The sequence below is a fragment of the Heptranchias perlo genome, chromosome 30, assembly GCF_035084215.1.
Source record: "Heptranchias perlo isolate sHepPer1 chromosome 30, sHepPer1.hap1, whole genome shotgun sequence".
Taxonomy (NCBI): domain Eukaryota; kingdom Metazoa; phylum Chordata; class Chondrichthyes; order Hexanchiformes; family Hexanchidae; genus Heptranchias; species Heptranchias perlo.
The window spans coordinates 13525180-13539226 of record NC_090354.1 but is presented as its reverse complement, the minus strand read 5'-3'; the positions used below and the strand labels follow the sequence as shown (position 1 = coordinate 13539226).

The 14047-nt window shown below is 38.8% G+C and overlaps 1 protein-coding gene across 1 annotated transcript; it reads left to right on the top strand.

Moving 5' to 3' along the window:
• The first annotated feature begins 259 nt into the window (after positions 1-259).
• On the top strand, positions 260-13738 carry LOC137300143 (deoxyribonuclease-1-like). The gene is made up of 10 exons (XM_067969228.1): positions 260-397; positions 470-558; positions 1045-1128; positions 3471-3586; positions 4726-4838; positions 6753-6910; positions 7035-7131; positions 7337-7388; positions 11682-11873; positions 13652-13738. Exons 1-9 carry the CDS (start codon positions 260-262, stop codon positions 11870-11872), a joined length of 1038 nt encoding a protein of 345 aa, XP_067825329.1. The 3' UTR covers position 11873; positions 13652-13738.
• The last annotated feature ends 309 nt before the right edge of the window (positions 13739-14047 follow it).

Here is a 14047-nt window from a genome sequence, read left to right as displayed (position 1 = left end):
CATTGAAAAAAATAGGAGCGAATATAAGGTAAATCAAGAATTTGTGATTAAGTGACTTTAATGTTTCGTTTATAAAGCTTGCAGGAGAGATGGGAATCAAGGGATATGGGGATCGGGCAGGAAAGTGGCGTTGATGTCGTAGATCAGCCATGATCTTATTGAATGACGGAGCAGGCTCGAGGGGCCGAATGGCCTACTCCTGCTCTTATTTCTATGTTCTTATGTTCTAATTTCTCTTTTAAATCCAGGATTTCGAACTATGGCATTTCTTGTGATGCTGATTGTGATTGGCTGCCTTATGCAGGGAAGTCAAGGACTTAAGATTTCAGCATTTAACATCCAGAGATTTGCTCAGTCAAAAGTCAATGATCCTGTGACTCTTGACATTCTTATCCAGGTAAGCACAATCAAAGCAAATATTTTGCGTCAGAAGTAGATTGAACACACACTTATTTTCATTTTCTCTTAGATTTTACAAAGGTATGACCTCATCACCATTGAAGAAGTCATGGAAGCTGATAATTCAGCAATTACAAAACTAGTGACAGAACTGAATCGGTACGTAAGTAGAAATTTTAGCCCCGATTTTAACTCGTGGCAGGATTTATGCAGGCCGGAGCCGAGGCGGACGAAAAACTGTCCCGACTTCGGCAGCGTGGAGCCTGAGAGATTTTAACTCCCAGGCCTCACCTGCACAGGCCCCATTAGTCTCCCGCCCAAAGCCGTCCGGAAGCGGCAACTGGCCAGTGAGCTGGAGTGGAATGTTGGGAGGCAGGAGGCCGCTACCGAGGTCTCTGAAACTCAGGTAAATGGTTGGGAGGGGGTTTAGCAGGGCCTTGCGTTCATGGGAGGTGGGGAAGCCAATCACTCCATGAATCTGTACACCGCACCAGCAGTGTGCTATGCCAAATGTTACCATTTTGAACAATGGCTATTCACATTAACAATTATTTTCCTTTATCTGGTGTAAGTGGCAGGGCAGGTTGAGAAAGCAGTTAAAAAAGCATACAGGATCCTGGGTAACAGAAATTATTTATTTTTCAGTTCAACCAAACTGCAATACAATTACATCATCTCTGACCACCTCGGCCGCAGCTCATATAAAGAAAAATATGCATTTGTGTACAAGTAAGTCTTTTATTCCAGTATAGGTTGTTCATCAATTGATCTCCTATCATTGCAGTGATGGGGAGTTGGGTTAATTTGGCTAAATTCATTTATTTCTTCTGTAAAGATTGTTCTATTTTCTCAACTTATGTTAGTTCCCCACAACTGCATGATCTTCCTTGTTTGGTAAAATGAAAGGCAGCCAGTCTGTGGAATTTACACAAATAATATTCTTTGTCGGTACTGCAAAAAATACACTTGAGTAATGTGGGAAAATGGCCTTTCTGACAGTTTCCCATGTCAAACAACCTAGCTGAGTGGCAAACTCCCCTTACACTATTTCACACCCCCTCCTCAGAACTGAATGTATTATGGTTCATACTCAAGCCTCCTATTAACAGTCCAATTTACTACCATTATAGCTACTATTATAGTTATGTTGTTGCCTCCCATTTCCATTCCAAATTGATACCTCCTGGTTCACTGTCCAACATATCAGCAATGTGCCCACCAGACTGCTTGCTTCCGTCACTATTACAACTAGGATCTATGCAGATTAATTGGATTAGTGGGGAAATTTGGGCTATAAAAAAACAAATAATGTAGCATATACACTTAACATATTCCCATGGCATTGCTTTGCTAAGTCAGATGTTGCGTTGTTTTATAATGACAGGAATATTACATCACATAATACACTTTATCATGCCACTAAGGTACAAGTGTGTTTAACCTACCCTGTCCCTTTAAGGCTGCATTGTCCAATTGCTGTCTCTAAGGAACATCTTGAGATCAATTAGAGGTTAATTGCTGTTGATGAAAAAAAATTGAAGATTGGTGGGTAATTGTAAATTTCCAGCTCAGGGTCAGCAGAAATGAGTTTGAAACAATTGCCTTTCTTTCTCATTTTCTTAGTCTTTTGATACTTCGAAGCATAATGTCTGGTGCGTGACAGGCTCAAACATTTTATATATAGATATCCTTGTGGACTTGACTGTATTGATTGATTTTGAGATAAAGCACAATTTTTTGAATTAACGATTCCAAAGGCGATAAAGTATTTCATTTAAAAAGTGCTTATCCTATCCGAATCTGTTGTAATGCTAAGATCGGATATCATTTTTGGTCATGGCTTTCTTGGTTGTGATAATTTTTGGACAAAATCATATTGTACTTTCAATATTTAATTTATTTACGCAATGACACCAACAAACTCAGTGCTGGTATTTAATTGAATTTACCTCCCGCAGAATCAGCAAAGGCAGACTTGAACTTGCCGATACTCTAATTTCTTTCTGCTACTTTTTTATGACATCAGTTAAAATGCCACATCTTGTTGTGAAATCTGTATTTGATTTGTATAAGAGTAATTCTACTAATTGCTGTAGATGAACCAGACTTTTATTAAAATGAAAGGATGACCCTATTATGTTCCTGACAATATCTAGCAGTCTGTCTACTATGTTTCACACTTAACAAGATCCTGAAGAACTGTATCCTGCTTGATTCCTAATTATTTTCAAGGCTGAATCAATTGGTGCACTATTCTACTCTGAAGTTTAATTTAATCTATTCAAGAAAGGTCTTTAAAAAAAGAGCAATTTAAATTGTTGATCCAAACTAAACCAATAAAACAGAGGGTCCAAGGTTCAGTCCTCTGTTCTGAGTCAGCTGATCTCAGCTGTGAGAGATGTTAAGGTACTACGATTGGCCTGAGTATCCCTGGGCTAGGAAGGAGAAAAATCAGCCAGGGGCTTCTGCTTCTAATTGGTAAGCAGTAACTCCTGCTAGAAAATGTTCGTGTGTGTGTGTGTCAGGTGAGCTCAGAATGACCCCACAAATCAAGCACTTTGCTGACATTCGCTGCCTAGACTCACAAATGAAAGATGAACACATGGATGAGGTACCAGAGGGCAGACAGCGCCCATGGTGTAATGATTCACAGTATAGTCAGTTCTCAATGGCTGTTCATTTCTGAGTAAAGCTTCACAAAACATTACATCTATAGAACTGGTTCAATTCAGTTTGGGTACTTAATGAAGCATGACCTGCTTACAGCAGCTACTTAACTCCAGCAGCTACAAAAGTACAAATGCAATATTCTTACAATATGGAAACATCCTTGAACATGAATCAGTGCCTTCAGGGAGAAAATTAGAGGGGAAATGTAGATTTTGCTGCCTGAATTGCTATAGGTAAGCATTCAAAGAAACATTCTCAGTTCGACTATAGTTAGAGCATTTGGAATTATAAAATTGTTGGATAAATATGATGTTCGGTAGTTCTCAAATACAATTTACCTGGCAATCAAACATGGCTACTGAACGTGTTTAATTCTCCACATTTTATTTCATTTCTGACAGTGAGAATATTCTCAAACCTATGGCATGGTATCACTTTGACGATGGCTGTGAACAGTGTGGGACTGATACTTTCATCCGTGAACCTTTTATAGTGCACTTCCACTCCCTCACTACAAGTAAGGTCTTGGTCACCTTATAATCAAGCATTTCTTTTATTTTTTGAGAAAATCTTGGCTACACTAAAGCTCGTAAATTATTCTGCTGAGCCTGGGGACAAATGAAAAACTGTAGCGGAAAAGAGATCTGCTTCAATCCTGGTGAAATATGTCATTTGTAGCCAGCTCCTTAGCTGAAAGTACAAATAATTTACTGCCATACCACACTGGTTTGAGCATTGCCAGAGAAAAATGGCACTTAGAAAAATCGGTTTGTGCTGTAGATTTTTAATGTCAGCATTAAGCAGCACCAGGACCCTATCAGAAACATGCTTGACTTTTATAAAGTCAATATAAGTGACTTTAGTCTCCCAGCCCCTGATTAGATTTAGGTCATGAACCATATGAGATATAGTGATGGATAACTCTTATTATTTTTGAGACTGTGCAAAAATGGTATCACAGTATTATAAAGAAAGTTTTTTTGGTCATTCATTTTTTATTTTTTCCTCCTTCTGACCCAAGCCAGCTGACAGGGAGAGAAGGAAATCAAGCTGCTCCTTCTCTTTAGTATGAGGATGCAGGTCATACAGTAACTCATCATCTGATGTTCCTTACCTCCCCATGAGGGAATACTTGAACTCTGGTACTTCCCTCTAACAGCACAGCTGAGATCAGGAACTCACCATATGGGAAATTATGGGTACAAATGCGCACTTTACCACCCCATGGGACCTCAAGTTACTGCTCTAATGCACCGTTCCATCCTATAATGAGGATTACTTTACTTTTATATGATTATATATCCATTTTAGAACATATTTAAAACTGTGCACAGGTACAATAGACTCCTCACTTTCCAATCAATTATAATCTACGTTATATTACATATTGTGCGTTATACCCTTGCTCATATAGAAATCATTACAAAAAGAAAAGCCTCATCGTAGCTTGTTCTTTGGTGTTAGATCTTTATTTGTATGGCTCTTGAAGACAATACTATGGAGTGGAGCTTTTATATCTCCTATATAGAAATCTAAATATAGCTCTGGTTCCATTTATTTTGTCTTTAAAAAAAACCTTCAAAAAGTGAGATCTAAGGAGTAAACAGCCTTCACAAATATTTTCCTAATAACATCCTGTACAATGTGTGTTGACAGTTGTCAAGGATTTCATCCTCGCAGCTATCCACACCAGTCCAAGTTATGCAATCAGAGAGGTTGATGCATTGTATGATGTTTGGGCTGATGCAAGAGATCACTTCAGTACGGAGGTATGATTGATGAAGCTAATTTATCACATTTATCTGCTCAACTAAATTATTTCATGCATTTTGTGATTTTTTTTTACATTTACTCCTATTATTTTTTCCACTTTTTTAGGTTTTCTGCTCCCAGTGGTGTGTAGAGTCCCCCAGTGAGGGGTTTAGAGAGCCCATTTCCTTCCAGGCCTCTGCCAGTGCCACTGTGACCAATCGTTCTGGTGTTTGAGAATAGAAGGGAGGCCTTAACTTGACTTAGCCTTTGACTTTCCTTGTATCCTGTGGGGACACTGGCAGGACCATGCTTGCCATCTCTCAATGTGCCAACCTGGATCAGAAATTTGCCATATGGTGAACTGTGGGTGCACATCCACACATCCCACTACTCTACAACATAGAGTACTGGTACACTGCCAATCTGCCCTTGTGTATTAGTCTCAATGCCCAGCAAAAGTTACTCAATTGAAATCTAATAAATAGAAAAATGTAAGTAATCTGAGGCTCCACTTATCAAGAACGTGGGCTTTTTGGAAAGCCAAATTGTTAAACAACATGTAGAGCCCAAAAATCCTCAAGTGCACAGGCTCTCTGGGGTTGCAGTTCAAGCCCATGAGGCCTAGAAGCCCAGTAGGTGTGGAATGTCGGTGGGACATAGAAATACTGGATCTCTGCCCAGAAGATCGATTGCAGCCAGTTTTCAACAGCGCCTGGGGCAGGCAAAACTTCTCTCCATCCCAATCTTGGCCCATGACATCAGAGGAGTCATGGGCCATGGGGATGGCTTTCCCATTCTAAGATTCCCTAGGCTGCTGCCTCCATTCCACTCAGCATACAGGTTGCTTTGTTGAGGTGGGGGGAAGTGGGCTCCACCGAGGTCTCAGTTTGGAAAACCCCATAAATGCTGCAAGAACATGTTTTGATCAGTCATCCTATAAAGGCTCTATCAGCTGGGAGTCATAATTCCTGCCCCTCCTCTAGTGGGCGCCCAGGATGCGCTTAATCTGGAGCAGGCACTTGCCAAAGCCACACTAATGAACTCACTCTGCCCTGACCACGGATACACTAGTCAGCACTTAAGCTGGTGGAGCAGGCCCGAGGATTTTTCAATCTATAGTGTGAATTGTATCCTGGGCTGCCTCCTAATTGCTTTGTTAATTCCTAATCAGAAAGGAAACTTAGAGGGTAATTTTAATCTAGCCTGCCCAGCAGGAATGGGGCAGGTTTGGGGCTGACATACATTTTACACCCTGCCTGATTTTGCTTTCCATGGAGTGTAAATTTGGGCAGGGTGCAAAACGGGCAACTAACCCAATCCAATCTCACCCTGGGTGGGTTAGGTTAAAATTACCCCCTTAGTTTCATCCTCCTACTGCCTGAACAAGTATTACTCTACTAAAAAATTCAAACCAAGGCGTAGATTGAAACATATAGAAAATTGCTATCTCTGAGGTCATACTACATGGTCTGAGGCTCACACTGGATACATTCCAAAATATTTGGACTATTTAATTGAGCAAGATCTCTGAATTCACATCCACTACCAGCATTCCGGTTCCCATCGGTCCCCACATCCCTGTGTGGGTTAAGCTATTGACTATTTACCTTCTGAGCTGTTTGGTTACAATATATTCGCAGTTGCGTCCAGTGTCAATGTCAGGTACTTCCAGGTGAATTAAAACATAACCAGATGAGGAGTGAAGCTCCTTCTGCTGCTCCTTTATTCCAAATAGCCTTCACCTAAAAAGAATTTAATTTAAAATTTTAGATGTTACTTCGTGTTACATGAAAGAAAGTATTGAGTATTTTGGAAGATGCAATGGATGTTCAGTACATTTGATTTTTCCCCTTAAATCATGGCTTGCTCATTTAGAGCAATAGAGCACTTTCTGTCTTACTCCATTTGTTGTCTCTCGCTTTCTACTGCAGAACATCCTGATACTTGGAGATTACAACGCAGCTTGTCGCTACATCACGGAGAGTGACTGGCCTAACATACGGTTACGTCAACATAAGAATTTCCATTGGCTGATTGGTGATGAGATAGATACAACTGTCAGTACACACACACACTGTGCCTATGACAGGTACTGTTTAGTGCATGTGGACACAAATATTTGTATCGTGTGTATTTTATATTTCAAAAATATCTGCACTGGTTCAGCCCAGTCACATTTACGATTTTGACATAGCTTTGTACTTATTCCTTAGGTTTGTTGTGACCACAGAAGGATTGATTAAGACCATAGTTCCTGGCTCAGTCAAGGCTTTCAATTTCCAAAAAGCTTTTGACCTCCCGTATAATACAGTAAGAATGAAAAAATTGTGTATCTTTGTTAAGTTGTAAGAAATTCATCACAATGTCTGTAGGTTAGGCACTATTTACCAATACAATACTGGAGAGACAAATTACAGTAGTTGATTAGGTCTTTGGTTAAATGCAAGAATTAGAAATTTTCCACAGATATTTTTGATCAATACACTTACTCTTTAGATTTAATTCTATGTTACAGGCCAAAGCAGTCTCAGATCATTATCCTATTGAACTTGAACTGGAAGACGATCGTAAGTAAATAAGCATTACCTCTTATTAATGCCATTAGAACTGCTCTACGTGATTATGAAACAAAATAATACAGCAGAGCTTATGCATGGATAACCTTGGTAAGATTAACTTCTGCTTAAGATAAGGAATTTACATGTCGAAAACCATTACCAATCGATACAATGTAGCATCATGTGGGCAAGATTAATTTTACTTGTTTTATTAAAATATTTTCTTTAAGACTTTTCCTTTAAGCAAACAACTCAATGGTTGTTGTTGGTTTGTTGAAAACCCAAATTTCACTTCATTTTTCCTACTTTTTAGAATGAAATCTATCAATCATTAAGCATAAAAGTGTTTAAAATCACCAGAATACTCTAGTTTTAAAGTAAAAATTTCTCATCCAAGAGATGCAGCAGCAGTTGGCATGGGAGGAAGGGGCAACATTTAGAAGGGGTGTCTACAATTCTGAAATTGCTGTCTACATACCTGACTGGAATAATTATCTGGTAAATAATACTGGATTTGATTTTATTTGCTAGTAGGCAGTTTTCTAAAACAGAAAGTTACTGAAAACATTTTCCTCCCAGCAATTGATTTTCCACTGCTATTGGGATAAAGATGTTTTAACATTTAAAGAAAAATAATGAATTCCTATATGGCCAATAGAGACTACTTTCTAATAACATTTAGCAAATGCCTCTCCTGGTTAGATGAAAAAAAATGCAATGGCCATGTTCATAGTGGATTCCAAAGTACTGGAAAGTGCATCAAATAAAGTGTAAAAAATGAAAATTTTCTGGGGGTGGGGAGGGAAAGCTCCCCAGAAACCTGTCTAGAAAATAAACCTTGTGCCTTCAATAAATGTGTCCCCTTCAGACTTTCTTGTAGGTTTGAGAGTGAGAAGTTAGGAGAAATTTCACAACACTGCAGGTTGTTGGAGCGTGGTATGCTTTGCCATAAGGAGCAGCTGAAGCAAAGACCATCATATCTTTTAAGTGAAAATTGGATAACTAATTGAAGCAGAGGAAGATATAGGGTTATCTTTCAGACAAGATACAAGGTTATGGGGAGACTACGGGGCAGTGGGATTAGTTATGGACACAATAGGCCCCTTTCAGTGCTACAGCTATAAACTTGTATGGTTCTGTGGTACACTTGGCTTCAGCATCCCTGGGCCAGGGAGATGACAGCAAAAAGTATCCAAGGTTCTCCCTACTCCCAATAGTTATCCAGTGATCACAGCATGAATGAGTGAAACAGGATCGGGCTTGCTGTGATTCCCTTTACATTATACACTTGCCGACATTCACTGTCTGGGTTTACCAGTTGAAGTATGGCCACTTGGGTGAGGTGTTGACACTTATGGAACCCAACAAGAGGAGTTCTGACCATTTTTTTGGTCTTGCTCGGGTATACCTTGAGGAGAGGAAGGGAGAAAACTAGCGAAAATTGTCAAAAGTTCAAATGAAAATAACTAAATAAATAAAAACCTACTATTATGACAACTAGGAAGGCATTTTGACAGTTCTTTAAGATTTGGAATGACATTAAGTTATAAACTTATTTCCACCACAAAGAAGGTCGTCTCCCAGGATTGACAAATCCTTAAAATCTGCTGATGCTCCTGCTGTTGCTCAGAAGCAGTGAAAACATAAGTGAGGTTTATTTCTTTTTCTGACAAGTGCAAAAAAAGTGGAATAATTCCCTCAGGTCCTAATACCAGTCACATACATCCCAGGAAAAGAAAAATGCACAGCTGGTGTTTTACTCTGTGTGAGAAAAACTTTGAGTTTAATGAAACATAGAAACAATGGAAAGACAGCATTCAGACATTTAGTTTACTATGCCATTGGTCCACATATAGAAGTCACAATATGGGCTGTTTACCAATGTTGTTTAACCACAATGATGGGGGAATTAGATGTTAAAACTAGTGAGACAAAGGAGAAATAATATGAAACCAGTAGTTTCAGTGATAGTCTCAGTTTTCCACCCTTTTAAAAGAGTAACTGAAATACTTAAGAGCTTGCAGGTTGTTAAGGTCAGTAGAAACTACTGCCACTTTTACTAATCGCTATGAGTATGACTATAGTACATTGTGTTCACTTGGAGTTATTCTGACAACAGGCTGTCAAGATATTGAAGTAGCATCAGCCCCACCGGATGGATACTCAGTGGCAGAGGCAGACAATTATGAGGAGATGGGGGATGCTGGCAGCAAGCTGTGCAAATGTCCACTTCTAGTCTGGTATTTATTTAGCTATACAGTAGACTCCTCTAACTCAACCAGGCTGATCAACTTAATAAAATGGTTGACCTGAAGAGACTTTCTGCCATTGCTATCACCTGAGATGAGCACAAGTTCCAGTTTTCAAAATTTCTGATCCATTTTAAATGAGAAGACATTACTTACAGCACTGGAGAAGCACAGCAGGGCAATAACTAACAGCAACAGCTGATAGAATGCGCCTCCTCCAATCTGGCAATACTTAAATAGCAACTGCCCCTCCAGACTTTGATTCTCGTCAAATTATATTTATATATATATTAACCAAATATCGAAAGTTTGTGGATATAACTACAGTTGGACAGTATTTCATTATTAGTAAAGGCATCCTGAAATGATTCCTAATGCAGAGATCAATGCATGGATAATTATAATATATGAAATAGGTGCAGCCTGTGGAGATGATGCGGAGATGACCAATGGCCAATGTATTGACCCCATTATTTGTTGATTGTTCAATTGTACAGATGTAGATATACCAAAAGCTGCTTAAATACAAACCAGGCTTTACAAATTTACTTTTCTGCTCAACATCCTACAGTTTTCCACCTTCCACAGCTAAATTAATGGCCTCCGGCTGTGCAAAGTCCCTATTCCCTATTGTCTTGGAAATTTGCCAATATATCTTTTGACTTCTTCAGCCAAGTCTGCATTTACTGCACTTGGTGGTGCTGTACTCCATAAATTAAAGATTCTCATTGTGAAGCATTGATGTCTTTCATTACATTTAGTTCATGGATTCCTCCGGTTATAATCTATATTATTTGAAAAAAATTGAGAGAGTTCTGTCACTTATGTGAAATGATTGGTCTGTGGAATGAGATAAGCAATAAAGTCATGAAATCCAACTGGTTCCACTCATGGGGTCAGAAGGAGGTTTTCAACAAGTGTTACTTTGTAAAGATAAGTATAAAAGTAATGAAAACACTAGAATGTCAAATTTCCCTCATTTACAATGTTTCTTGATCTCTAAATACAAAGATTCCTGTTTACAATCACTCTAGATCTCTAAAAGCTGTATAATTGTATACAGTCTACCATGAGTTCCCCTTTCACTGTCCAATGGAAACTGTACATCAGCCAAATAGTGTCTTGGATATAGTTAAAAAGCAAGGAGAAAGAGAAAGAGAGATAGGAAAGGAGACGGAGAAAAGATAGAGTGAGAGACAGAATTTGTGAAAGGAAGAGAGATGTTCTGATAAATGGTGCTGGTCATTTGAAAGGGATTGAATATTTTGATACAAGATGGCAAATGGAAAAGACAATCAAAAAAAGTTAGCCTCTAGAAAATGAATGGTAGCCCCCACAATGAATGAAGGATGAGAGAAATGGCAGCAGTTGAGACAGTTTGTCTCGCTCAGTAATGAGAGATCATGGCCTTTGAGCGAATGCCTCGGGACATTTCTTTCCTACAGAAAAGAAAAAGAATTAAAACAAAATTCTGAGCTCCCTTCATCCATTAGTTGGTAGCAAACTTCCCAGCATGATTGGCAGGGGAAACACGAGGGAACGAGATCGGGTAAAGTAAGTCGTAGGTAGATTGTGGCCAAAAAAAATTGGATTGGATTGCTCTAACAATGCATCCCAATATTCTATTTGCTTTTGCTATAGTTTCATGACGCTTGTCATGAACCTTTACAAATTCATGTGTTCTAACATCTAGCTCTTTATTCCATTCAAGCGTGGTATATGCATGCTTGATGTTAGCCCTATCCACTTGCATAACACTACATTTATTTATATATAACACACACACATATCTGAATTAAAACAATTAGTTGATCATTTTTAATAGCAATTAGCAGTTTCGGGGAAGTGTGGCACAATAATTTGAGGCAATATGAGCTGTAAATTATAGGGTAAATTGTAAAAGTCATCTATATATTAATTTTTTGAAGAATATTGTTTGAAAATAAATACATGAGTTTGCAATTAATTGAAAAATGTTTGCCACAAGATAGTTCTTCTAAATATCAGTGTGGAGATTTATCTTGCCTTACCTGGTTTTCTCTTCATCTTATAGCTAACTATGATACTTGGATGCATATTGGCATCAGTGGCGGCATCAGTGGTGGTCCATGCAGCTGCAAAGGTGTAGATATGAGTTCCTGTGCTGGACGGTGTGGTGCATATTCATCTGACTTTCCATGCAGCTGCACTGCAAGCTGTTCCAAATATAACGACTGCTGTGCTGACTATAGAAACTATTGTTAAGGTTTGTGATGGCAGGGCCTGTTTGCAAAATATCTATCCAAAACATGTTAGACCCCTTCTAATAGATGATAAGTGCAGATTCATGCCTTTTGACTCAGTTGGCTATTCGGAGAACAAAGCAAGCTGATGAAATAATTTCAATTAAAACATCATACTAAGCACATTTTGTCTCACACCTGCATTCTGCAGGAGGATCACATTCCAGACAGGGTAAAATGATACCAAACTATCGCTTGTAGATGGTACCAAACTAGGCGGGTCAGTGGAATCAGAGAAGGCACATCTTCAAATAGCTAATGATGACGTTGAAAGTGACTGAGTTTTAATAGTCTCAGTGCTCAAAATATCGAAACATTGTAGAGTAGCAATCAACAAAGCCACAGAATGTTGAACTTTGTAGACAAAACAGTAGAATATAAATCAGAGAAAGTGGTGATCAAACTTTATTGCACTCTGGTCAGACCACACCTTGAGTACTGTGTGCAGTTCTGGTCACCGAGACTAAAGGGAGACATTCTAGTGTTGGAGGTAGTAGACAAGAGCTATGAGGTTGATCACTGATGTCAAAGGTCTGAATTATGAGGAAACACTGGATGAAAAATCAGCTGGTCTCCCTTTATTGGCGTGCACTTGTCCCCACCTGATTTTCCTGTATTTGCAGTTACACCTTTAAGAGATACATTGGCCCAGAATTTCCTGGAATGACGAATTTGGCGACAAATGTCATAAGATAGACAGACCATTGTGTAGCCCAATCCTCCAGTGGTGAATTTATGCCAAAATTTGCTGGAGATCTCATTAGACTATGCCACAGTGAGGATAATGGCAATTCAGAAGTGGCACAGCCAACAGCCAATGTATTGACCCCATAATGCTAATGGGTAAAAAGATGTAGCAAATCTCCAGCTCGAAGTAGTACAGATACCACACAGCGTTATGTGAATTATTTGGGTGTTTATCCAAAGTTAAAGGTAAAAGCATATCTGATTAGAGAGAGCTGGATGAAAAGATTATCCTCTTGGTCGAAGATGGAGGAACGTTGATTGCCATGAACTCCAAAAGTCTGCTCAAAAAGAGCAACCAAGAAATGGCGAGGAGACATCTAGAAACATACTACCAACTCATTTCAAATTCAAATCCTGTGTTCCAAGATATGGTGAATTGACCATTAGGCTAAAATAATTATAGTTATATTTTAAAGTTATTGTCAAAGGCCTTGAAATTATATTGTTGCAAAGGGTAAAAATTCTGTTTTAGGTTGGCCAGTGTCTTCAACTAAGGGTGGTCAGCTAGATCTGCTAATACACATCTCAATAATTTTATGTTTATTCTACTAAATATAATTATCATTAAGTTCATTTAACCCTTAAGTCACTTGCCAAAATTGTTGAGGTTCTCTAATGAAATTTTGCAGCTCCCTTCTTTCAATATCAATCACACCACTGTCAGGTCACCAGCATCATTCTGATTCAGTCTCAATGGCAATGGTGATCAAATCAGCGTCAATGCAACAAATTCACATCTCCATGGATTTTATAGGAGCAGAGCTATGATAATAGAGTTCTCATTGTTTCAGCGAGGAGTAACACAGAGGGTCCCAGGAAATTCTGACATAGCATTAGTAATGGCATGAGTCACTTACACCATAATTTCTTGGAAAATTTGTGCCATTGTGATGGCTCATACCATAGATCGGCTATTTCGACGGTGTAAGGTTTTAGGAAATTCCAGGCCAATTATTCTACCATTTGGATTATTGGTGATTTCTTTTTCTTCCAGATCCCATGTAATGGTGAGAAAGTTGATAAGAGGCATGAAAGCTTAACCAAACATTCCAATGAATTCCAGAAACAAAGAATAAAACAGATAATTGAAATTGTGTGTGTTCAGCTTTATTAAATAAATAAACTTATCACCAGAATACTTAGAACCAGAAAAGGCACATTGGGCACAAGGTATCAGAGAATTAAAAAGGACCAAATTCAAGCTTAAAAGCAGCATTGTCTGGCACGTTCAGTTCCTGAACACCGAGGAACTACCTGGATTCAAAGTGCATGTTATATAGGTTTCCCCCGCTCTCCTAAAGGGGCTGATTCTTGGGGTATGTTTCACAGACACCGACCACCATCTAGTACCTTGCTCAAGTGGCCATTATTCATGTGCCAACAGCTACTT

What these genes read in the sequence shown, in the direction of transcription:
- LOC137300143 (XM_067969228.1), top strand. Translation starts at nt 260, where the DNA reads ATGGCATTTCTTGTGATGCTGATTGTGATTGGCTGCCTTATGCAGGGA. An exon ending in TTGACCTCCCGTATAATACA is followed by an intron (nt 7,132 to 7,336) that starts GTAAGAATGAAA and finishes TCTATGTTACAG; the next exon opens with GCCAAAGCAGTCTCAGATCA. An exon ending in ACTTGAACTGGAAGACGATC is followed by an intron (nt 7,389 to 11,681) that starts GTAAGTAAATAA and finishes TTCATCTTATAG; the next exon opens with CTAACTATGATACTTGGATG.